The sequence below is a fragment of the Diplotaxodon limnothrissa genome, linkage group LG20 (assembly GCF_057381915.1).
Source record: "Diplotaxodon limnothrissa isolate DT_005_m linkage group LG20, D_limnothrissa_male_GT1.1, whole genome shotgun sequence".
Classification (NCBI taxonomy): domain Eukaryota; kingdom Metazoa; phylum Chordata; class Actinopteri; order Cichliformes; family Cichlidae; genus Diplotaxodon; species Diplotaxodon limnothrissa.
Window position 1 is genome coordinate 23,615,470 of NC_140615.1, and position 24,261 is coordinate 23,639,730.

General features: G+C 39.7%; 3 protein-coding genes across 4 annotated transcripts in view; 2 read left to right on the plus strand and 1 right to left on the minus strand.

Moving 5' to 3' along the window:
• The first annotated feature begins 386 nt into the window (after positions 1-386).
• Positions 387-18,193, plus strand: bltp3a (bridge-like lipid transfer protein family member 3A). The gene is made up of 21 exons (XM_085344003.1): positions 387-557; positions 3,158-3,320; positions 4,634-4,672; positions 4,925-5,016; positions 5,099-5,288; positions 5,653-5,793; positions 5,924-6,094; positions 6,317-6,497; positions 6,657-6,743; positions 10,565-10,735; positions 11,121-11,260; positions 12,080-12,221; positions 12,356-12,549; positions 12,675-13,870; positions 13,975-14,135; positions 14,219-14,358; positions 14,452-14,602; positions 15,816-16,081; positions 16,235-16,343; positions 16,516-16,601; positions 16,897-18,193. Exons 1-21 carry the CDS (start codon positions 514-516, stop codon positions 17,011-17,013), a joined length of 3,981 nt encoding a protein of 1,326 aa, XP_085200129.1. The 5' UTR covers positions 387-513; the 3' UTR covers positions 17,014-18,193.
• A 1,618-nt stretch (positions 18,194-19,811) lies between these two features.
• On the minus strand, positions 19,812-22,921 carry taf11 (TAF11 RNA polymerase II, TATA box binding protein (TBP)-associated factor). 2 transcript variants are annotated; one of them, XM_085344842.1, is made up of 6 exons: positions 22,694-22,921; positions 22,329-22,518; positions 20,905-21,035; positions 20,724-20,811; positions 20,522-20,618; positions 19,812-20,433 (listed from the first exon to the last, which is right to left on the minus strand). In XM_085344842.1, the coding sequence occupies exons 2-6, from the start codon at positions 22,494-22,496 to the stop codon at positions 20,303-20,305; spliced, it is 615 nt and encodes a 204-aa protein (XP_085200968.1). In that variant the 5' UTR covers positions 22,497-22,518; positions 22,694-22,921; the 3' UTR covers positions 19,812-20,302. The 2 variants fall into 2 exon arrangements, with proteins under 2 accessions (XP_085200968.1, XP_085200969.1); XM_085344843.1 differs by having other exon boundaries at positions 22,875-22,910.
• A 745-nt stretch (positions 22,922-23,666) lies between these two features.
• Positions 23,667-24,261, plus strand: part of anks1aa (ankyrin repeat and sterile alpha motif domain containing 1Aa) — a 63,544-nt gene continuing 62,949 nt past the window's right edge. Inside the window, exon 1 of the mRNA XM_085345395.1 lies at positions 23,667-24,157. Coding sequence (XP_085201521.1) covers positions 23,988-24,157 — 170 coding nt within the window. The 5' untranslated portion in view covers positions 23,667-23,987. The remainder of the gene's footprint in view (positions 24,158-24,261) is intronic.

The window sequence follows — 24,261 nt, forward strand, 5'->3', positions numbered from 1 at the left end:
AAAATATATATGCAGTTACTATAATGCCATATTTTTAAATGATTTTTTTAAACTTCAAAATCTGTGTTTAAAGGTTTTAAATATATATGAATACATATAAAATGTAAGCTTATGTGTTAACAAGTAACACATAACGTCAAAGCAATACCAGTCGCTCACTGTGATATTTATTTCTAGTTTAATTCAATATTTTGTGGGATCGTTCAGCCTCAGTTCAAAGCCACTTGTCTTCCCACTTCCCTTGAATATCCAGCAGAGGGCAGCATTGTGTCTTTGGCGCAGGTTGCGATTTCTCGTTAAAGTTGTTTTTAGTGCGCGTGCGTGTGAGAGAAAAGGAGGTTAGCTTCTGTGCGGTGTTTAGCGGCTAGCCTGTGCTGTGTCGTGCTGTGCCAGCAGCGGCTAAGAAGATGCACACAGCTAGTGCTGTGTACAATATAGAGGTGCCTGCGAGCTAACATATGTTTAAATATGTAGGAAAACTGCCGACACCTTTCGACACTAACGCTCGCAGAAATGGCTGGGATTATTAAAAAGCAAATCCTGAAACATTTGTCAAGGTAAGTGTCAGGTTCGGGTTAGTGTTAGCCAGTTAGCCCAGCTGTATTGTTGCAACGTTACTGCTCACAACCACAGCAAAGGTTAGTTGGCTGCGATTTATCATCTGCATGTAGTCAGAGTAATTTGATGTCCACGTTGGTTTAGTGCTCCACATTGAAGCAGCGACTTGCAAATAACGGTTAGAAAGTGTAAAGAGGCAGTGAACGACACAGGATGCCAATCTACTTTCCCAATCATGTGTATGTTATTTACAGGGTTATAGACTACATACTGCCTTGCTTTTTAAACGGTTATGTCCATGCTATAGCGTTCACTGGGGTGAAAATATAATGGTAACACAGATTTGACAAAATTCACTCGATCTACAGTTAATGAATGTCTGTATTTTATTCATACAGGGGTCAGGAATGAGGTTTTGACAGTTATTTAAAAGAAAAAAATTCATATTGAATGGGTTTATTGTCAGTGCATGAATAAATCTCATCTTCACGGCATAAAAAGCATGGGAAAGGGAAAGCAAAGCTCTAAATCGGCAATGTTATGGTGGAAGTACACGTCATTTTATCTATCTTTGTCCTGCAGACATATTTATCAGGATGATAAAAAGCATGTCTGTCCTAAGCCGTAATAAATGAATGAATTGTTGTTATCAGTCCATGTTTGCTATTAGAGTTGTCAGGAATATCCCTGTCTCAGACGTCACCTTATTTTCAGACTTAATAACAATGTATTCTTTACATCTGACCTGATTATACTTCCTCAGGAGACAGCCTCCGATTTTGTGATGCACAGTCAACTTTTTTTAGGTGGTGGTGTTGGAGAATGTGTTCTCAGCTATTGCTTAACAACTGCTTACAGTTGTTAAGAAATGAATTTGGGTGGGAGAGCAATGAAGAAATGTGTATAAAAGGTCTCAAAAGCTAAATGGGATAAAGAGTAAAGTTGATGAGCCTGGACAGTGGATGTCTGCTCAGTTAGAGGCTTTGCATTTGACTAACAGCTATTCTCCTTGTTGTTGTCTCTGTCACTAAACAATTAAAGCAAAATTTGCAGAAGAAAGAAGAGTGGACATCAAAGGTTGACATGCAAGCACATTCTCAGCTTGCCATAGCTTGTTCTATGATAGCAAATGATCCAATCATCTCTTCAATTTCATCTTTTCATCCTGCTGTTGATATAAATCACTTAAAACCTCAAAGTACAGTCTGCTGGACAGTGGTGGCCCATGGGAACGTTATATGCTCCCTGCAATCACGAAAATAAGGCACTTCTGTACATTTCATCCATAGTCATCAGTTTCAGACTATTTTGTTGTAGCCATGAAAGCAGACTAAACCATCTGAATATTAACAAATACAGCTGGTGTCAAGAAGTGTAAAAGCCACTTAACTAATAATTAAAAAGCCATAAATGGGAAAAGGCAATTACTAACACAAACCACTATTTGCTAAATGTGTTTGCTTTGTGCATCTCTTAACTAACAGTTGTCAACACTTTGAAAACCCATGTTGTAAAGCATTTTCAATGTTTTTTTCTGTAGTTCACTAAGATTTTTAATTTTTCCTTGTGAGTATCTGACTCAGTAAAGCACTTATCCTGTAACATCGTGGTCATTTCATAAATGGTCAAATCATATTCTGCTTACTTTGCATTCAAGGTAATGACAAGAAGTTAAACATGCATAACAAGCATATAATTGATTAAACTTGACTTCCTCAGCCAGATTGAAGTTAACCATTTAGTTAACTGTGAACTACATTGTTTATTGTTTAACCAATTTAGTATTCTGTAACTGTACAGCTAAGCAGTTGGGCTTTTGGATAAGTATGAACAACCCTGAAGAACTTTGGACTGTCATTTCAAAGTTGTATTGTATTTTCAGCCATATGAAGTAGGTGTACGCCCCAGGCTTGACTCACTGATGTCTGTTGGGGTTAATGTGAAAAGCAGCAGAGCGGGTTTTTTCTGCAATAGATAATGAGCCATTATTTTGTTGCTTCATATAAAAAAGAAGCTGGAGCTCACTGGCTTCTCACGTTTATCAGGAAAAGCATGTTATCAGATGATGCTAAGTTTTATAGTTTAAAGAACATCCTGAACTGTGAGCTACAATCTGTAGCTCTAATCAAATGACACTTAATCCTCATTTTAAGCAATGTCTCACAGCTGATAATTGAAACGTCACACACATTTTTCAGAGTGGTGTTTCAGCCATGTAATGTAGGTGGAAAAAACCCAAAAACAAATCAATATTCCAGTTTTCTGCTATTTCTGCTACATTTACCCTGAGTTGGTTGAATTTTTATTCCTGGCTTTTGGAGCTTGCTACCTTAGACCCTTTGAAGAGGGTGCTCTAGATGGGAGTGCAGCTGGAGGACTTTATTAAGAATGCTGGTGCCTCTCAGGATGAGTCATCCAGTTGCACTACTTCAAAAGCATCTTGCCTCCATATTTGCATTATTCAATTTGAGGTATTTCTGTCTCACAGATCATCAGTGGCATATGCTGGTGTTTCCTAGATGTATCGTATTTAAACCTTTTCCAGTTTTATTCTGTATGTATTCACTCTGAAACATTATATTTGAACTGGTTTGTTTAGGTTTACGAAGAATCTGTCCCCGGACAAAATCAATCTGAGTACTCTAAAGGGGGAGGGGCAGTTGTCCAACCTCGAGCTTGATGAAGAGGTTCTGCAGAACATGCTTGACCTGCCTACATGGCTGGCTGTAACCCGGGTCTACTGCAACAAGGCTGCCATCAGGGTATGTTAATATTGATCCCTGTAAATGGTCTAACAGTTGATGTGCTTTTCAAAGAAGACTATAGAAGAACAAACCTGTCACACATCGGATACGTACATCATGTGTTTGTCTCATAGTTCTTTTTTTTTTTAAATTCAACAAAAGTATATGGTGTTTATTAGTGTCTCAGAAATAGATTTTACCATTCATAGTCCACTGAATCTTAGAGGAAATGAGCAGTGGCAGAACCACAAAGATGAGCACTACTAGAGGCACTGCTGTGAATGTTGTGACCCTTCAAACCATTACTGTTTGTTGATAATAGACAGGCAAGCCATGATTCACAGGGACACCAAAGCCTGCAGGCTAGAGTGATCCTGAGATACAGTAGCTAGTGTATATTTAGCTCTCAGGATGTCGGATTTGTATTTCCAAAAAATCCAAACAACCTTCAAGTGGAATGGCAGTTTCTCTTGAAAAATCTTATCTTATCTGAAATATCTTAACACATATTTTAAAAAATTACTTATTGAATGCCTTTGCAAATAAATATTTACAATGAGCTCACCCAGCTGACTCTGGGTGATAACATCTCTTTTCCTCAGCTATTTGCTGACATTTACTTATTTAGTTTTATCAAATTGTCTTACTGTTTTCAAAAATGCACCAGACCCAACCTTGCAGCCCACACAAATATGAAGAATGTCTGCACCATTGAGCAAAGAATTATTATCAGGTTACTGTTTTTAATCAGCTTTGCTTTTGGTATGACTCTCTGGAATAACGGATGATTGATCTGTTAGTCACCTCTGTTAGTTACTAACTGCATTTGTTAGATGCCATAAATTGTTGTACAGACATTCATGGTCCCCAAAGGATGGACCTTGTTGCGTGTGGTGATTTCCTCAGTTCTTCTGTAGGGTCACTGTTAGGATCACTAACAGGTCAGCATGTTGCTTTGTTCAGTATGTCAGTATATGACCACATCTATTGACATTCCTATAAATATTGGCCTTCTTTATTTTGAGTGCTACTTACCAAATGTCAGCAGCAGCCTAACACACCATATGCTTGTCTGCTATCTGTTGCCTGTGACATGTAGCACTTCAGTTACCATGCTAGACAGAGATGATGCTTAGAACTATTTCTAGTACTACTGTTTCCCAGTTAATTTGTTGTGCAGAAATATTACAGCGTGTCAGTTTTGGTCACAGCTGCTGTGTCATAATGTGTGAGTTTGCTTCTCACTATGTGCTTGCGAATGACAAAAACACAGAATGCTGCGGCAAGTGCTTGTGACTGACACTGTTGACCCTGCTGTCCTGTCTTTTCAGATACAATGGACAAAGTTGAAAACAAGCCCCATCTGCCTGGTAAGAATTGTGTTATTTTGGTCCTTATTCAGAGCTCATGCACATTTCTGCAACATTTAGCTTCCTTCTCATCTTTAATCCAAAATAACCTTACTCTAGGAAGACACTAGCAATATCCTGTTTTGCTATTGTACTGTTTATTTGACTGATAAGCATATAAAGATTATTATATTTATATGCTCAATTTTGGCTGCATCTCTAATTTGCTTGCTGAATTGTATTCTGACTGTTTGTGTCTCCTCTTATGTTTAGTTCTTAGACAAGGTCGAGGTAGAGATGAGGACATGTGAAGAACCTCGACCACCCAATGGCCCTTCTCCCATAGCTATAACAGCAGGCCAGAGGTAAGCTTTCACAAATTCTGTGCTAAAGAAACATTTTTGTTTTGTAATACTGTACTGCATCCCATGTCGTGTGTATTTACAGCGAGTATGGCTTTGCTGAAAAAGTAGTAGAGGGCATGTCTGTTAGGATCAACTCAATTACCATCAAGGTCCAGGCTAAGGCCTTCCACGCGTCCTTTGAGCTCTGGCAGCTACAAGGCAACAGCCTGAACCCCAAATGGCAACGTAGTGATCTTCGCTACACCCGGATCACTGATCCAAAGAGAGGAGAGGTACTTTATACACACAAACGCTTTCATTTTCCTCCCGACACAGCTTCAGCACGATCCATTTTAGTCGTGTAATGTATTACTGAAAATAATGATCCACCACAGAAATCGTGTTTGCTCATTAAGCCTGCTGTAAATGACTTCTGTGGTGTGTAATCAAGTCACATGGTCTGGTCTTTGGTAGCTGCAGACTATTTTGGGATAAACAGCCTTTTAGAATGAGAGTTTGTAATCCAGTTAAAAGCAAATGTCTGTTCCCTTTTCTCTTTGGTAACAATCATTCAAAATAACCATCACAACAAGTCTCGCATTGTTTATTTTATTTGGTTATAGTTTGATGGGTTTATATGTATATTTTCCCATTCAGGTGCTGACATTCAAAGAAATTAACTGGCAAACTCTACGTATTGAGGCAGATGCCATTGAGAGCGATGACCAAGACCTAAGTAGCACCCCATTAAGGCTCATCACCAACCAGGGGCGCATTCGCATTGCTCTTAAACGCAGGGTAAGATTGTAGTTGAGCCTTCATCTGCTTTTCTCACAGAGAACTGGTTTCAGATCAGAAACATTAAACCATCAATTAAAAAAAATAATAAAAAAATAAAATGTCCTTATGTCGTCATTGTTCTGCCCAGATAAAGGACTGTAATGTGCTGGCGTCAAAGCTGCTTTTCATTCTGGACGACCTGTTGTGGGTGCTGACAGACACTCAGCTCAAAGCCATCATCCATTATGCCAAATCTCTCAGTGAAGCAATGGAGAAATCTACACAGCAGAGGAAAAGCATGGCTGCCGAATCCTTGCAGGTCTTTCCTTACTTTTTTTCTGCGTATAGTGTAAATCATTAAAAAATAATTCCAATTTTTAAATCTGTGGATATAGTAATTCAGCAAGTTATGTTACAACAACAACAGAAAAGAAACATTCACTGATATTTGATAAAACTTACTTTTGTAAGACATTTTTTCCCAGTTTTGTTAAATCATCATGTTGGTCATTTTAAATGTGTTGCCTCTTCTGTGGTTTAGACTGCCCCACCATCTCCCAGCCTCCAGAGTCTGTGGACAGAACCCCAACCGGCTCCCACAGGCACCCCCAGCAACATCAGCCAATACTTTGATCTCTTTGATGTCAAAGAGTCTTCTTACCACACCTTCATCTCACGCTTGGACTTACACATATGCAATGACAGTTCTTCAATGGATGAAGGTTAGAAGGAAGTGTCTTACCATGTGCTGCTGTCTTGTAACTAAGTTTTTCTGTGTTGTCTGCACATGGTAATCACTTAAATATATGAAATTGTTCAGCATTTGAAGAGTAATTGCTGTCAGGCTGGTTTTAAAACTCTTGTCATGTGATATTACATAGATGAGCCTCCCCCACCAGGCTTGCAGGGTGCCATGCAGCTGACCTTCAGGAAGCTAGGTTTTGACTACTATCCCGTCCACAGACCTGGTGAGTGTGACTGATTCTTTGACTCATTTAGCTGCAGTTTACCCTGAGGCTCTGTGCTCCTCCCACTAAAGCCACAGCATTCATTTGGGACTAGCTCTTAGGAGGATTACTGTTCAAGCAGACTAATGGCATGGGAGACTGTTCTCAGTGCTGTTCCTCTGTGGAATTACTGAAATGTTGAATGTAGAACAGCAGTCACCCTTGGAGCTCATTATAGTAAATAAACCTCTTAAAAAGGATCTTAAAAAAGAAAATCTGTGTCATTAAGAATTATACCTGTTTGAAGTAAATATAAGAAGATATCAACATTAACACAGTGCATGATTATGAAAGATGAGCAGATGTGTGCACATAGTGTGTATTTATACTGTACAGCGTGTGAACACTGACTTTGAAAAGTATTGACTCCTTTACTTTTTGAATTGTAGATTTAAACCAAGTAAACATCTCTGTTGTGTTAGGATTCATTTAAACTGATACATTATGGAAAAATTGCAGTCTCTTAAAAAGTTGTGTTTAAGTCATAAATGCATAAATTTCAAATTTCCTTCACACTTTTTAGCCCCACTAACTGTGTAGCTCTGGCTGACGATAATTCAGCCCACCAGTTTAATATATACTGAAAGTACACTGAGCAGTGTTATTGTTTGCCTACTGGTGGTGGTCAGAGGGCCCGGTGGCACCAGTGTCCGGCAGCCTCGCCTCTGTCAGTGCGCCCCAGGGCAGCTGTGGCTACAATGTAGCTTACCATCGCCAGTGTGTGAATGTGTGTGTGAATGGGTGAATGACTGAATGTAGTGTGAAGCGCTTTGGGGTCCTTAGGGACTAGAAAAGCACTATACAAATGCAGGCCATTTATTTTAGCATAGGTTAGAAGGTCTTATAATGACTTTTCCACTGGAACCACAATTAGTTTTACATTTGTGGCTTTGGTTGTGTGTACTCTCCAAAGCTGTTTGATTATCACTGCAAGAAAGTGCAGTGACCGAATGAACCATAATGAGTTTTGGGCTACAAAAAACATAGAATGAAGCCCAGCTGTAAAATTACACCAGTGTTAGCTTGGCACTTACAAGCTTGGTGATGCAGAAAATATATAAATGTTTATGTCCTTGGTTCTAGTCTGCTGCTAAGTTTTTATCATCATCATCACTTGATAGCATCTCTTACTAAAGAAGGCAGCACTCAAAACTGGGTTTCACAGCTCGGTGTTGTAACCACTGCCGTGATAACAAATATCTTTGACTGGAGTTTTATGTTGTGTCACTCCAGCTGTCACAAAGAAACACTGGCACAGCAGCACCAACCACAGCCAAAATGAATGCATCTTATAAGACATCATTTTATCTGATTTGCTGAAGCCACATGTTCCTCCTCGCTCGCTCCGTTCAGCTGAGCAGCTGCTGCTGTCGGTCCCTAAGTCGCGGCTGAAATGCAGAGGAGACCGTGCCTTTTCAATTGCGGCTCCGATGCTCTGGAATAGGGATGGGTATCGTTTAGGTTTTATCCGATACCGGTGCCAAATTGGTACTTTTGAAACGGTGCCGGTGCTCAAACGGTGCTCAAACCGGTGCTTAAAGAATGGAGAACACAAAATTGGTCCAAAAACCTCTCATGTTCAGCTGTTTTTTGTAAAAATATAACAATGTTAGCCTTTTCTGCAGCTATGGGGCATATATGGTATCACTCTTGGCTGGAAGCAGTGCTTAAACAATGGAAAAAACACAAACTTTGTCCTAAACCTCTCATGTTTAACTGTTTTCCACTTTTTCTTTGGTCATTTTAGCCTTTTTAGCCAGGGTGAAGGGAGCATCTGCCATCAAACAAGAGGACAGCCGCATGTAGCTATGATGATGTTTGCTAGTTCACCTTACATGCATTAATGTAATAACGTGGTTAGCCTACTCAACGTAAATTACCTACTCACGCAGAGAAGAACGGCTGCTGCCACCATCATCCGTCATCATTTCTGCTACACTGGCAGGGCTAGGGGCCAGGACTCTCCTCTTCGTGTTTTTGGGGGATGTTGCATAACAGGCAACCCACCCGCAGTAGATGTGCTCGGTGTGAGGTCTCGCAGCAAGCTATCAAATACGGCGCATTTCTGGGCTTTTAAAAAAAACGCTATGCGTCGCCAGGTGTTTCATCGGATTTGAGGTGTTACCTCCTTTGACAGTATCACAGTATCAGCTTAAAGCACTTGTTGCAGGCTGCTGAGTTTGCATATTTTGCTGTGAAGTACAGCCAGACTTTGACCGCTTCGCCTTGGACATTTTTAATCTGTAGCTCTGCTCTAAAAGAACGTACGTACCTGGGCCCGCCTACTATCCTCGGAAACGTAAAATGATTGGCTAGAATCTAAAGTGTATCACAGCTCAGGAAAAAAAAAGCACCGAAATAAAGCACCGAAATGTGCGCTGCTTTTCGGTCTGGTTACTACCGTTTATGTCAGAACCGGTGCCATCATGGCACCGGACACCGGTACCCATCCCTACTCTGGAATAACCTTCCCCTCCAAATTAGACAAGCGTCATCAGTGCAGGTCTTTAAGTCCAGATTGAAAACCTATTTTTATTCCCTGGCTTTTAACTCTGTAGGAAACTGACTCCTTCTTATTTATTTTATTGTATGTAATGATTTTATGGTATTTTTAATTTGGTAGTTGTTTTGATCTGTGTTGTTCAGCACTTTGGTCTGCCTGGTGTGTTCTTAAAGTGCTATACAAATAAACGATGATGATGATGATGATGAAGACAAACAAAGTTTATTAAAAAGCAGTAAAATTAAATCCTCGTTTAAGTTGGGGTATTTGGTGGCCTATAATCAAAAAATCCAAAAACCTTCCCTTTGTTTAGAAGTCTTTTATCTGTCATGTGGTCAATCCCAAAGGTTTGTAATGTAGCTGGACTACTGTTATTGAAGTCAAGTCATTTAGTACTTGACTTCTAGAAAAGATCCAGTGTGTTCTTGAATGTTTAACGCCTCGATGAAGGCTTGTATGCAGAAACACAGCAGAGTTTTTATAGGTTAAACATGGCCATGCCATGAAAATAAAGGCATTTTAAATTTTATATAAAAAATAAGAGCCTTGGACCTCTTTGATTTCGATTGAGAGTCTTCTGACTTTCCATGTAATGCAACCAGAAGATCAAACTAAAAATAAATAAATAAAATACATTGATTGTATCTTATTTGTCTAATACATTCTTTTGTCATTATGTACTTACAGTATAAAACATGTGACATTCCCACCAGCTACTGCTGAACGTATCATATGTCTAGGGTTTTTTATCACTGTTGGAATGCTGATACGCCAGGGTGATGGCCATTATACCTGTTTAACATCATGATGTTTGTATTCACGTTGTGTCATTTCTGACGTTACCATTTCATCACTTTACAGCCTCACAGAGCAGGAACAGTTTACATGCAAAATATATCATTGAAATCTTTATGTAGTATAAATAATATCATGAAAACGTACATTAAAGGTTAAAATGTATATAAATACGTTACTTATTTTAGATTCTTAGATTTCAGCTTTAATGGTTTCTCTGGATTTTCTTTGCTTGTTTGTTTGTTTGTTTGTTTGTTTGTTTAAAAAAAAAAGACCTTTATGGCATGCTGTATTGTTTTCTACACTCTACTATTGAAAATAATGACCTTGTCTTTTTTGTTGTTGTTGATCTATATTTTTTCTGATATGCATCATTGTTTTGTGTAGCTATTTACATAGTAAAACAAATTTTAATCTCTAAAACTAGTTTAACTGTAGCATGACTGCTGAATCACAACTGCCTCTTGTTGCTATTCTTGCACAGCTGATGGGTGTCGACACTGGGAACGTCACAGTGGAGCCATGGAGGCCCACGCACAGTGGGCCGGGAAACTACTGCAAGAGTATCAGAGAAGAGTTGAAGCTTCAGGGATCCCTGGACCACATACTGAAATTCCCCAGTCAGCCAAGGATTCCCCTGCAAAAACAGCACAAGGTATGAGTTATACTTGAGGTACTGCTTATCTTGGTAAAGTTCTTTAACTTTAGTTTAGATTGAGCTCTAAATAAAGATAAAAACTTTATAGATGGAGTGAAAAGTCAGTGCTGATGATATTAGCAACAGTCATCTTATAAAACAACTTCATGTCAAGGTTCACTTAATAGCTTTTAATAGATATATATATGACTGCGTAACATTATTCATGCACACTGGTAGATTAATTACTTGTTTACCTCCTTCATCACAACGGCCTACTATAAATTATTATTAAAAGATATTATGGTGACCATTCACCAAAAAAATAACACATTTTAGGTCACAAATTCTTATGGAGAACTCTATTTTAGCTTGCAACTGAGCATTTAGTCATATATTTCAGATGGACAGCCAAGTCCCAAGTTAAACTTGTCTGAAAAAGAGCAGGCAGCCAGCAAGACTTCAGCTGCTTCGGGATCATCACTGAAGAGGCTGCGATCTAGCTGCGTGGTGATCAGGATGGATGATGTTGACATTCACCAGGCAAGTTTTTATCATTGTCTCATTTGATTTACTTGCTCTAACAGAAGCCTTACTCTTCTTACTAATTCCCTAATCCTAAGTAGAAGCAGTCGGGCCTTGCAGTTGGTTCAAACCGCAAAAGGTTCTGGCCAGTTTGTAGTCTTGGAGTCACGTGCTTGGCAGGGCTTATAGAGGAACCAAATGTCTCTTTCACACCAGCCACATGACATGGTCAATCTAAAATATTGGTACGTCAGCTCAGGGCGTCAGGTTGCTTTCTTGAACTTTGGTAATAGATAAGATAGTGATATAATTGCAATGATGACTATTACTGCATCAATATGATCGTTAGTGTGATAGGCAAAACGATTAATGAAATGTGGGTAGAATACCTCAGCACCAACACAAAAATCCCATCACATACATGTGACTTCTTTTGTCAGCTGTAATGCCACTCATTTGGAACAGAGAAAACCCCTTGCCACTTTGAAATACTCAGTCATGCTTGTTCTGCATTTTCACTTCAGATATTCTACACTTTTCATCGTGAAAGAAAATATCCAGGGTTATTTTAGTTCAAGGCACTTGTAGTTCCTCATTTTTAGAGCAAGAGACACCCAGGGGAAACTGTGTAAATGTTTGGTGTTTAGTTTAAATTTGGGACAGGAAATCATTTGATGTTCAGACTCAGGTGGTTTAGTTCTGTTTTCTTAAACCTCCCTCTACATCTGGCTAGTAATTCAGAATCTTTTGCTTCTTAATATATTTCAAATAAGGCAATTTAGTCAAAATATAAATCCATCAATACTTCCAATAATACTTTTTTTTCTTAACATTTAGGTGTCTACAAGAGGCCGACAAAACAAAAAGACCCAGTCTTTGTTATCCTGTAACCGTAAAGCGCTGCATTTACCAGACAACATACCAGCAGTTCATCTGCAGTTTACTGAATACTACTTTCCTGACAATCCCAATCTACCAGGTATTTATTTTTTTTTTTTTCATTAATATCACAGAAGGATTACTTCATTTTATGTGTATTGTATTCAATAATGCTGGTTTAATTTCTGTCTAATTCTGGATGTGTCTGGACTTCCCATATTTTCCTTCTTGCAGTGCCCACCTCAAACCTGTATGCCCAGTTAAACAGCCTCCAGCTTTGTGTTGACCCAGCTAGTGTGTTATGGATTAATTTGTTCACCAGGGGTCTCCTACACACCCTGGACCAGGTCAAAGCCTTCTACCATTTACAAGACAGTAACAAGTCTGATGAACACGTAGACATCCGCATGGATGCAGCTCAACTTAAGGTGAATACTCAACTGATTATAGTGTACTAATATTTTCTGGTTTTGGTCTTTTTTGTTACCAATCTTCGTTGTATTTTGTATAGAATTTTGAGCCAGTAATTTTCTGTTTATTTATATTTTTATAGCTGATAATACCCTTGGATTCATCCATACTGGACCATCCAGAACGTCCTCAGTCTCTTTCTGTCACTATACCCCAGATCATTCTCAGCAACACCCGCCACTGCCCTCATGGGTCTAATGTGGACCTCGATACTACATGTGAAAAGTTTGCCAGCTGCACCTTCTTCCAGTCCACACCACCTTGCCCTTACCCCAGAGACCTGAGTGCCTTCCACCCCATTCCTTCCATCTTCCTTCAGCATGCTCAAGAGATGGAGCCCCAGCCTCTGGACAGAAAGCAGCTGCGATCCCAGGACATGTGGTCTCTCAGTCTGTCCCATGTTACATTAGGCTTTGATGGAGCACGGCGATTCCCCAAAGGCAAAACTCAGCCTTTTGTTGAGCCCTTTGCCATGTCTGTGTGGATGTGTCAGCCATGTGCCTTTAAAAGCAGTTCATTGTCTTCCTCCTCCAGTCCCAGCAAAACCCATCAGCTTTCTTCAGAGCAGGAGCCTCATCAGCAAGAGGCTACGCTTGCTTCGGTCCATTTCCTGGCCCACACAATCACTCCAGTGAAGATGTGGCTCAACCACTATCAGTACGTTGCACTGCTCAGGATGAAAGATGCAATGGCTCGCTTGGGAGCAGAGTTGGGCCGGGATATACGAGATGTTAAGCAGGCTCATGACCAGAAGACAAAAATGGCTACAGTTTGCCTTGCCCTTGTGGTGGACTCAGTGGAATTGGGTCTGCTTTTACCACCAGCCTGCACAGAGCCTGAAGAAGTCGTCCCCCACACTCCTGAAACAGACAGCCCCATAAGTGACTCTGACATCTCCCCATCTCATCACTCTGATGTTGTTCTTGAGGACAGTGGATTAGAAAATGGTATCTCCTCCATCAATACAGTTGGATTTGACCAGGATGAACAAGATGGAGGGGTGGAGGAGGCTTGTGAGGCTGTGGAGGAGGGTCCGGAGGCTCCTGTTCCCTCTCCTCCCCTCTCACCCGGACAGTCTGTAGTACTCTCCAGAGAACCGTCTACCTTCAGCCTTGAGGGAGAGCTGTCAAGCGCCATTAATGTCACCAAGGATGTGACCAAAGATGCCATTAGTGCCTCGCTGGACCTGACTAAAGGGGCATTTTCAATAACAAAAGATGCCTTTAGCATGTTGAGTCGTGGCTCGGGGATGAGCAAATTGTTCAGTCCACAGGCAAAGTAAGCGCTAGTACTCTCCTGCTTAATGCTGTTTTTTATGTCTGTGCACCTCATGTTTTTCATTGGATTTCCCTTAATCACAGATTGTGTCTGTATGTTCATAGGGAACAGGTTCAACGTTCAGAAGAGTCTCGTCAACAATCCATGAAGCCGTCTCCTTCCCAGCATTCCTTTGACAGTGCTATCTTGGATGGCAGCCTGCCTGATGAAAATCTTTCTGTGGATAGCGATATCAGTGACACTTTTGTTGTCCTCTTGGACTCAGGTGTTTAAATATTACCAAGATTCTACATACATTTCTCTGACATGCACAAGTGGCATCTACCATTACTTTGTTTCTTGTTCCAGAATCAGGAATGGAGTCCATGCGCCCTAACAGCACACCTGTTGGCAGTCGAGGCAGCCCAGCCCCAGGGACAGAGGGAGGCTCATCAGCTGATCTTAGCAGTTCCCTGTCCCAAAGTACAGAGGATGTCTCTCAGGACACGGTGGGTTATTGCGATCATATAACAAATTTCAGAAGTAGATTAAATTTGAATTTAATTTAGTTCAAATTTAACTTGTGATGTGCTGTTGTACAGTCCTCAGTGTTGTTGCTGATCCTGAGTGGAACATCTTGTACCATTGAGGTAAAGGGAGAAGACCAAGTTGTGGCTGTTGAAGCACAAACTCTTACCCCTGTACACATGGGTAATGTCAGACAGTCAGACGTGCTTGCTGGTGTCATTCAAAGTAAGCGATTATCTGTCATGCTGAAAAATAATTTTAGTCCCCTGTTCATCTATGCCATGGCCTCATTTAATGTTTACTCATGACATGCTTCTTTTCCTGTTTACTTGTTTGTGGGTTGATAATTATATTCAGAAAAAAAAACAAAATTATGTTTGATTCTTAGTGTGATTGGGCTTAAGAAAAATCAAAAATGAATAGGTTCTGTTTCTTTAATAGCTTTTTGGCTCATAAACAATCCTTCATAATGAACTCATAAAAACATACTTTATACAGGGACTGTATACAGTGCTGTGAAAAAGTGTTTGTCCCCTTCCGGATTTTTTTTTTAATATTAACCACATCAAACAATATATTAAACAAAGATAATCCAAGTAAATACAAAATGTTGTTTTGTATTTGATTTTTTAAAAAGTAAAATTACATTTTTAATTTAAATTTATTAATTACTCCAAGAATACTCAATTTTCATCCAGGAAGTCACAAAAGAACCCAGAACAGCTTAAGATCAATAAGAAAAAAACTGGCCCAAAATGGGATCTGTGGAAGATTTCCAAGGTCAAAGTCACTACTGAACAACAACAACAACAAAAAAACACAATGGCTTGTCTCACCTTTAGCAAAAAACATCTTGATGATGCCCAAAACCAAATACTCTGTGCATTGATGTTACAGACTGGATCTGGATGACTTGCCATAATTGATGGAAACATGAATTTTAAAAAAAAAGGTTTTGGAGTGGCCTAGTGCTTTGATATGACCTTAAATCTCCATTCATGCTCATAAATATTCCACTGTGGCTGTGAAAGACTCATTGTGAGTTATTGCAAATGTTTGATTACATTTCCCATTGTCAAGGGTGGCACAACCAGTTTTGTGGCACAAGGAGACAGTAAATTTTTCTCATAGGGCCAGGTGGATTTAGATACTTTTTCACTTAATACAGGAAATCCTCTTTTAAAAACTGCATTTTGTAGTTTCTCAGGTTTTCTCTAACATTAAAGGTTATTTATTCTGAAACGTGTATGACAAATATCCAGAAACCTAGAAGTTAGTAAGGAGGGTTTCACAGCACTGTATGCACATATTAGCTCAGCCTAAAATATTGAACTAGATTAGTTAATGTTGGGAGAGCATGCTGGAACCTGAGTTCTGTGTGCGTTCTCAGAATGGTTTACAAATGTACCTTTTTTTTTTTTTTTCTTTTGTTATGCAGCACCAGTTTTGCCAGTCCAGAAGCAGAGTAGGGAGGGTAGCAGTGCCTCTCCAGCATTGTGCATGCGGGCGGAAATGGGTCCAGCTGCAGCTCGGCGCTCTGCTCTGGCTGAATCACTGGGCTTTCTGGATGTGAGAGTGCAAGACTGTCAGGCTGAGTTGTTAGCCTCAACAGTTACTAACATTGGTCCTTTCCTTGAAGACGAATTCAGCGTTGACGGTCAGCCAATGCAGTTGCACATGAGCAACGTCACCATCACGATGAAGGTAAGTGTCTTTCTGTCCTCGTGGCATGTGAAGTGTTTGCTTTGGATGTCGGTATCTGTTGAGTCACAAAAACTCCACTAAAATATTTTCAACGTTAACCTTTCAAAAGAACTTTTTTTTAAAATTAATTCATTAATTATTTTTTGTTTCAAGGATGATGGCCCCAGAATATACCCCACAGCCCCCCAACCTGTTCCAGCCACATTCATTGTAGATGAGCTGGTTCTCGAGCGTAGTGATGATGGCATCATGAGAGTCAGAGGTGAGCAAGAAAAGCACGCTTTTCAACGTGAATTTTGTTCACCATGATGAATTTTAGATTCTTGATCATGAACCTTGAAACCACAAAGACCCAGCTATAGAGTATCAGCTGTCACAGTTCGAAAGAAAGATGAACAGAAACTGATCATCACTATTTTCCTTTCTGGCTGCAGCTGGAGGCTCTAAAGCATTAGGAGATTTTCCAGAAACTGGTGGGGATAACCCTAACAACTCTTTCGCTGTTCAACAGCAGAGTGAGGTAATGTGTATATAATGATGTGTTGCTCTGTAATGTACTGCTTTCTGGGGCTCAAATTTGTGTGTGTGTGTGTGTGTGTATCTTTGACTTTTATTCATTTTTAGTGGGGTCAAGATATTTAAAACTCAGCTCAGTTAGATTAACTATTAATTTTTAAATACAGGTGTAAAACTAGTGCCCTCTTACTTACAGCGATGTCTTAAATGCACAGAGTTATGTAATGGTAGTGCTTTCAGAATCACGTATCAGCCCGCATGGTCTGTAGCTAACTAATCCATTAATCCTGTTGTTGCAGATACAACCACTGGAGTCACAGCTCTGTGAGGTACAGGCTGCACTTACTCAGGCTCTCAGAGAGAAAGAGCGCCTCCTGCTGGAAGTCAGGAAGTATGACCCCAAATTTACCCTCTGAACTTCATTGTGCTTGACTTCTGAATCTGTCGCTGCTGAAGAATGCTGATGGGATTGGTCAGGCTGAATGTTGGGAACCAGCATGACTCACTCATGTCTGGACATCAGACATGTCTCAAAAGAAGAGGAATCCAAGATGAGTGTTTGGATTACTTCCTTTGTTTTATTTATGAAATTACAAAAAAAAAAAGCCACTTATAACAATTACTGGATGGGGAAGTTGGTGAACTAACATAGGTACATTAACGGTCTAGATAATCCTCACTGCTGTAAACAGATCTTCTTCTTCTGGTTATTTCTCATCCAAATAAGTGTGGACGGTAAACTTGTTGTGTGGTTTTAGTGTTTTGTCATGCAGCATGCAAAGGTACATAGTGAGTGTTTGCGTTACAACAGTATTACACACATAAAACATGCCAAAACCTCTTTTCACATGCACTGACACTGCCAGACAGCTGCTAGTTCATCTCAATACGTCACAAATGCATGCTGCCTGAACAGTGCTAATTTACATGTAGCTCATATACATACTGACAGTAAGAGAGCTAGACTTAGTAACGAAGATTACTTTTGTTAATTGTAAAGTAAACTTGTGGGGTTTTTTTCCCACTTGGTGGAAAATGTGTTTTGACAAGTAGGGAAAAAAGCACTTTAAAAGCAGGGGGGAAAAAAGCATACCTCCACTGCTTTCATGGCGAGCCTGATTCATTTCAAATTCCACCTGGTTATTTGATCAACAGGGGGGCATGGTTACGCATAGAGGCTGAATCATTCCCCAGTGTTATATGTATATATATATTTTTTTTAGTTGCAAAATGTTGATTATGCTTCTTTGGTACTGTGAAACGATGTGCTCTGTGGCTGAATGTCCAATGAAGGCAATGTGCCTTTCCCTTGACGGTAGAGAGGTTGCACACAAGGTTCAATTTATTGACCTGATTGGATTTGTCAGTCCAGTTCTCTGGCATAAAGACATCTGAGAATATACCAGCTAGCAATGGTATAATACCTGTGCTCTTTGTGTTTTGTAGCTTACCAGGAAACAACTCAGACTGATAGTGTTATTACTTCTGTACACTTGTATTGTGTGTAGTGATTTGACATCATAGACCTGACTTCATTTTGTGTGTTGTTTTACTGCCTGTGTTTTGTTTTTAAGCTTTGACTTATTACATTGTATTCAAGCCATATCAATCAAAGAAGGTGACATTTATAAGAACTATGGTACTGATAATGTAATGTATATTTGTCAGATTTACTACAACACTCATATTTAACTGTATTTAATCCTAATCTGCAGATATGATCTTTTCAGGCCAGTTGCAAGTTTAAATTTCTGTCCCTTCCCATTATCCACAAATCTGTTACATGGATTTGAAGCGATTGACTTGTTTATCCAAGACTGGTTGGGTAAACTTTTCATGAAGCTGTCAGTTATATTTTATCTAAAAGTGTCTTAATGTTAAATTAGTGTTTTGTTATTTTGCCTTTTGGCAGGGGTTTAATGGTTGCACAGCTGTCACAGAAATCTTCCACTCACTTAAACTCATAACGGTCCTTCTGAGACCTCTGGTGGTGTTGACTTGCCAGCATACACTCCATTTAAAATGTTATTTATCATTTTAATTTTTTTAGAAAGTGCAAATTTACAATTTCAATTTGCACTTTAGCAAATTTACAGCCTGTGACCGACATTTTATGTTATTAAAGAGGAATGTTAGATGTCAAAGCAATAGACACTCAAGTTTATCCACAAACATGACAAAGAACCGTAACACTACACTTTTTTGATGTGGAGTTCTTTAGTTCACGGGGTGATCAATTACCTGTATAACTCAAAATATCCTCTATCTATACATGTAATAGAACATAGACTGCCTTTTAACCTCATTATCACTTAGAGATGTGATATTTCTCAGCTGTTGGTGTTTGCTTTTGCATGCCTGTAGTAGACGGATATATTGGTACGGAATTGAACGTGCCATGCTGGATGCATCATGTAGCTCTGAGGTTTACCCAGTTTCTTTCTCCTCAGTCAGGCTTCCATGTTTAGTAGCATTTTTGCTCCACAAAAAAAAAACAAAACTGGTGCTTTAAGTTAAATCTGCTCATTACCTGTTACACCAGAGTTTATTTGCACTCCAGAGCAGGCCAGGGTTTCTATGTAAATCTAACTTTTTCCCAGTGTGCCATGCAGAAAGGAAGTGGACAAAGAGTGGTGTAAGATTCACTCCAGAGTGTGGTGTGCTCTCTCTCTAGATGCATGTGCTGAAGTGATGTTCTGTTGATTATACCTTGTGGATTACTTGCACCTGTGTGGTATAGTGGAGATTGCACTTGTTTTCATGTAAATCACTTCAAATGACTGGAGGAGTAATTGTGAAATCTTTCTAAGTGATGCAAATGTTTGGACACTTTTTTTGTGAGTTGTGTAGGATTAAATAGAATTTTATATTGTCTTCATCACTTAATTAAGACTAATTTTAAACTGGTTCTGTGAACCAAACGTAGTATGTAGAGATTAATTTAAGTAAAAAAATAAATAAATGATTAATTGCTAAACACATTTTGTCTTTATCTTTTTCAGCTGAATGCATGTTTGTATGTTACAATGTATCAGAGAATTTATGGCGCTGTCTGAGCAAAAAACTCAAAGTATCATTCTGCTCATTTTACTAGTATAATGCAAACTTGACTTTAATCTCAAAGTACAATATTTACAAATACAGTTTAAACAGAATTTATCTTCTTGTTTACAACCTGCACAAAAATATAAACTGAAGTAACAAATGTCAAGCACCCAGTTTTCCATCAAGTCTGTCTTGAGTTCAAACTATTTCCAATTCCAGTTCATGGTCAAACAACTAATACTATTGGCTACAGAGAAGAAGGGTCTTAAATTATTCGAAGGCTTTTAAATATGGAATCAAACTAAAAATGATGTTTGCATTTTCAGCTTGGTCCTAATCACATTAAAATGTTTCAGTCAAAAAGAAAAAAACATTGACTATTAAAATATAAAACATGTTTTAAATAAAACCATCATTTCTCACTGTTTAGTTGCAACCAATTTAATGATGAGAAAAACGTTTACCCCGACTTTGAGGGGTGAATGACAACTCAGCTTTATTTAGCAGCTGCCTTGACTGCTCTTCAGGACTGCAGTCACTGCCTACTTGGCTGCAAGATGTGTTAAGTGGCTTCATGGTGAGTTTTCCATATGCTCTGCACCACTTATTAAATTACTGGCATTTATCCGTCATCCTCATACAATCTGCAGCTCAGGTGTGTCAGTGAAAGAGAATGTTCTTGTACTTTGTGTTGGGAATCTGATCTCTACTCTTCAGCCTCCTCACTGCTTCCCTCATGTGCTTGGGCTGAAGTGGTGGTGTGTCTCCCCACTTCTCACAAACATCCAGAGCTGTAAAGGCAAAGACACCTCATGAAACTATAATTCATACAACCTCGTAGTCTGGGTGACTTCGGTTTTCTTAAATCCTCCAACTAACCTTCCTCGACAATTTCCCCAGCAAAGACCTTTGCAATACCAGACATGGCAATAACAACATTCTGGGACACCGATGATCCTGTTATTGACTGGATGAGCTAGAATATTAAAATAAGAGACATCAAATCAATACAACATTTTCAGGGTTTTTTAATACTTCCTCTATTATTATTATTAAAAAAAACAAAACAAAAAAACCTTACCCTTTTAATGGCAGCCTTCGGGAATGCAGAACGTCTGTACATTTCATAGCGATTCAGCTGCTCTTCAGAAAATGATGACACCAAAACTCTGAAAATGTTATGGAGTTATGGCGAATTTTCGCAAATTACATGATTTCAAGAATAAGAATGATGATCTGTGAGATTAAAAAGGTCATCTTACTGCATCTTCTGTATTTCATCTTCATCAACCTTGTGCCGCTTCTCCTTTTTCTTCTCAGGTTCCACTTTTAACCTTTTCAAAGGAGGCTGGCCAGAGGTTCCCTCTTCCTCATCTTCTCCCCCTGGTGTTTCCTATCCAGTGGAAGACAAAATTATTCAGAAATACTACAAAGACAGAGACACCACTGTGAAACCACATAACAAAAACACAAATGACAACCTAAAAATTCAAATCTGATCATTCAGGTTTTAGGATTTTTGTTGGTTTAAACTTTTTAGTATACATATGGTCAGTTAAATGATTTTTAATGTAACATTAATTTTACTGTAATACAATATTTATTTAAAATGGAACTGAAACAGTACATTTAAGTTTGTCAACCAACTGTCTAGGGTATTCTTGTTTTGGCTGCTCTCTTTAGGGGTTTCTTCAGTGGATCATCTGCCTGCATCTCATCCTGTTTTATTATACACCAAACTCGTATATGTCCTCCTTCACTACATTCATAAACCTCTCTGTGGTCTTCTTCTTTACCTTCTATCTGTCAGCTTCATCTTTAACATCCTTTGTCCAGTAAATCCACCATCCCTCCTCTGTAGGTATTAGAACCATCTCAGCCTTGATTCTCCAACTTTGTCTCCAAAATACTCAACCTGAGGTGACCCTCTGATATACTTATGTCTAGCCCTGTCCATACTGGTCACCCCCAAAGAAAATCTTAGCATCCTTAAACTCCACCCCCTGTCTTTTTGTTACCCCCACTGTCTCCAAACAACACATCATTGCAGGTCTCATTACCATCGTGTAACCCTTCCACCCTTGCTGCTATCATTCTGGCATAAATGACCCCTGACAAGCGTCTTCACTCGCTCCACCATGGCTGCATTCCCTTGTTCACTTCCGTTTTGCACGGTTCATTGCTTTGGATGGCTGAGCCCATATATTTATAGACACACTCAGTACCTCAGCTCCTTACATCTTCACTTTTAAGCCTATCCCCCTTTCATTCAAGTACATATATTCTGTTTGCTTCTACTGACTTTGATTCCTCTTCTCTCCAACCACCTCTCTTCTATCTGCTCCCTACTTCTCTGCCACTCCTGCTTTATCATGCTGTAACAGCAATCCTCCCTTGGCACCCAATCATTTCCTCTCTCTAGATCCACGGGTCATTTGTTACCATATTTCCATCTCTATCCTTAATCGCCCTAACCTTCTTCAAATACTTTCCATCTTGATTTCTCCATCTACCAGTCGATTCAAGTTCTTTTTCTCCTTCCTCACATACATCTCACTACAAGCCTATGCAGTGCGTCTAGCCTTCCAGTACTCCTGTTTACTTTCTTCATCGCCCTACTTATCCCACTTTTTCTTTTCTAACCTCTTTCTTGAATAACTTATGCAAATGACGCTCCGAAACTCACATGTTTATTTTCTTTAGGCTGATCTTGCGACGATGTCTCTAGGTTTTCATTTGCAGGTTTTTCTGTGGCTGAAGGATTTTCACTCTCCTCTGACTTCAGGTGCTCCTCGTCGGTAGGAGATGTCCTCTTAAGTGCATCATCACTCTTGATACGTGCAGGGTCTGCCATTTTACTAATTTCACTTTAGATTCTGCAAATATCAAAGAAGTTGATGAGATACTTACCCCAACTCTAAAAAGCTAGCTACAATTGGCTAAATTACTTAATTGTTTTAGCTAGCTAGCCCAGAAATTAGGTACATTAGTATTAATAGCAGTGTGTGGATAAAAACTTTACAAAAAACAAACAAACCAGTATGCACATACCCTGTACGCAGCTAGGCGTCAACAAAGCAGCGGCAACAGTCTGGCCGTCAATTTAAGCTAACGATAATTAGAAGCTAGCGGGGGCTAACACATGCCTGATTGATATAATATACCCCAGTACACAAAAGTATATTCTAATGAACGCAGTAGCTACGGATTATATAAATACGTAACCACCTACAGTAAGAGGTACGATGCATCAAATGGCTAATTTCCCTGGTAATGTTGCTAACACAGCATACGCATTTCCGTTTCCGTTTTGTACGAACTTTATTAACACCGCCTTCTGTGAAGCAACCAGCGAAGGACTATGGAAGTAACGTTCAGCTGTTAGGAATAAACAGGTCATGTTCGTTCATTTGTTTGTTCGTTTCATTTTGCTTTGTCTTTTTGCCCCTTAATTACAGCGCAATATTCAGTGAATATTCAGGCTGCAAGTGGCTTCTGTCTGAAATAAATAAAGCATTATATATTCCTTGATTTTCTCTTGTTATTTCCCAGATTATCTACTTTCACTGGACAAAATGCTGTAAAACATTTATTAATTTGACCGGAATTAATACGATTAGAGTTGCCTAGCTGCTAATGTCAGGTAGTTCCATTGATAGTAAGAGTAATTCACAGTTATAGTTATTCATAAATATTTATTCTTAATTTGTGTTCTTCTTCTTCTTGTTATTATTATTGATATTATTACTAGTAGTATTATTTATACTTACAGCTACCAATCAGTAATTTATAAAGCGTTTAGTAAGTAATTAAGGGACTATATATGGACGTTTACTGTGGATACAAGAGGTCAGAGGCGAACAGATCTTAAAAGCACTGAATGGGTAAATCCTGCCTGTCTCTATTCAATGCGCCATCTTGCTTATATCCATCCACCTTCTGATTGAAGCAGTAAGGGCGGCGGTGATAGGGGGTATAAATGTGTGTGTGTGCGAATGCGTGTGCGTCTGAAGGGTTTCGGACTGGAGATGCATAAAGAAAGGGCAGTTTCGAGGAAGTGACGGACGACGCTCAGTGGTCTGGTCAGAGGAAGTTTGTTCGATGCGCCGTGCTGTCGAAAGAAACTTTTCACTCCAGTGAGCGCCAGAAGCACCCGTGGATCGGGTCGGACGGATCCGGCGGCGGAGGGAGCTTTTGTTTCCCCTTCACACTTAGCAGCACTGAGAAATAACTTGAGGTCGGGAGAAAGAGGGGCTCGCACAGGAATTTCACTCCCATAACCGACCCCCCTCCCCTTTTTCCTTCTTTTCCCCGCGCCTCCTTTGATTTCTTTCTGGGATCCGCGATGGGAAAGGAGCAGGAGCTTCTTGAAGCGGCGCGCACGGGAAACCTGGCTGCCGTGGAGAAGCTTTTATCCGGGAAGCGACAGTCCGCTGGCGGATCGTCTGGGACCGGTGGAAGCGGCAACAGCGGTGGCCACGGCGCCTCCTCTCATCCGCTCTCCAGTCTGCTCAGGTAATCTTGGGGAAAGCCGAGGCGAGGTGGCTCTGACTACATGGGAGACAGATAGCAGCTTTGCCCCTGGCGAATATTACCCAATCCTTTATTGTTACTGCAAG

Bases quoted from the DNA above. Each gene is read 5' to 3' on its own strand.
- taf11 (XM_085344842.1), bottom strand. From the start codon at position 22,496: ATGGCAGACCCTGCACGTATCAAGAGTGATGATGCACTTAAGAGGACA. The intron at 20,812-20,904 runs GTAAGATGACCT...TAACATTTTCAG, and splicing joins GATGAAATACAGAAGATGCA to AGTTTTGGTGTCATCATTTT. The intron at 20,619-20,723 runs GTAAGGTTTTTT...TTAATATTCTAG, and splicing joins CGAAGGCTGCCATTAAAAGG to CTCATCCAGTCAATAACAGG.
- bltp3a (XM_085344003.1), top strand. From the start codon at position 514: ATGGCTGGGATTATTAAAAAGCAAATCCTGAAACATTTGTCAAG. The intron at 12,550-12,674 runs GTGAATACTCAA...ATATTTTTATAG, and splicing joins TGGATGCAGCTCAACTTAAG to CTGATAATACCCTTGGATTC. The intron at 14,136-14,218 runs GTGTTTAAATAT...TTCTTGTTCCAG, and splicing joins TGTTGTCCTCTTGGACTCAG to AATCAGGAATGGAGTCCATG.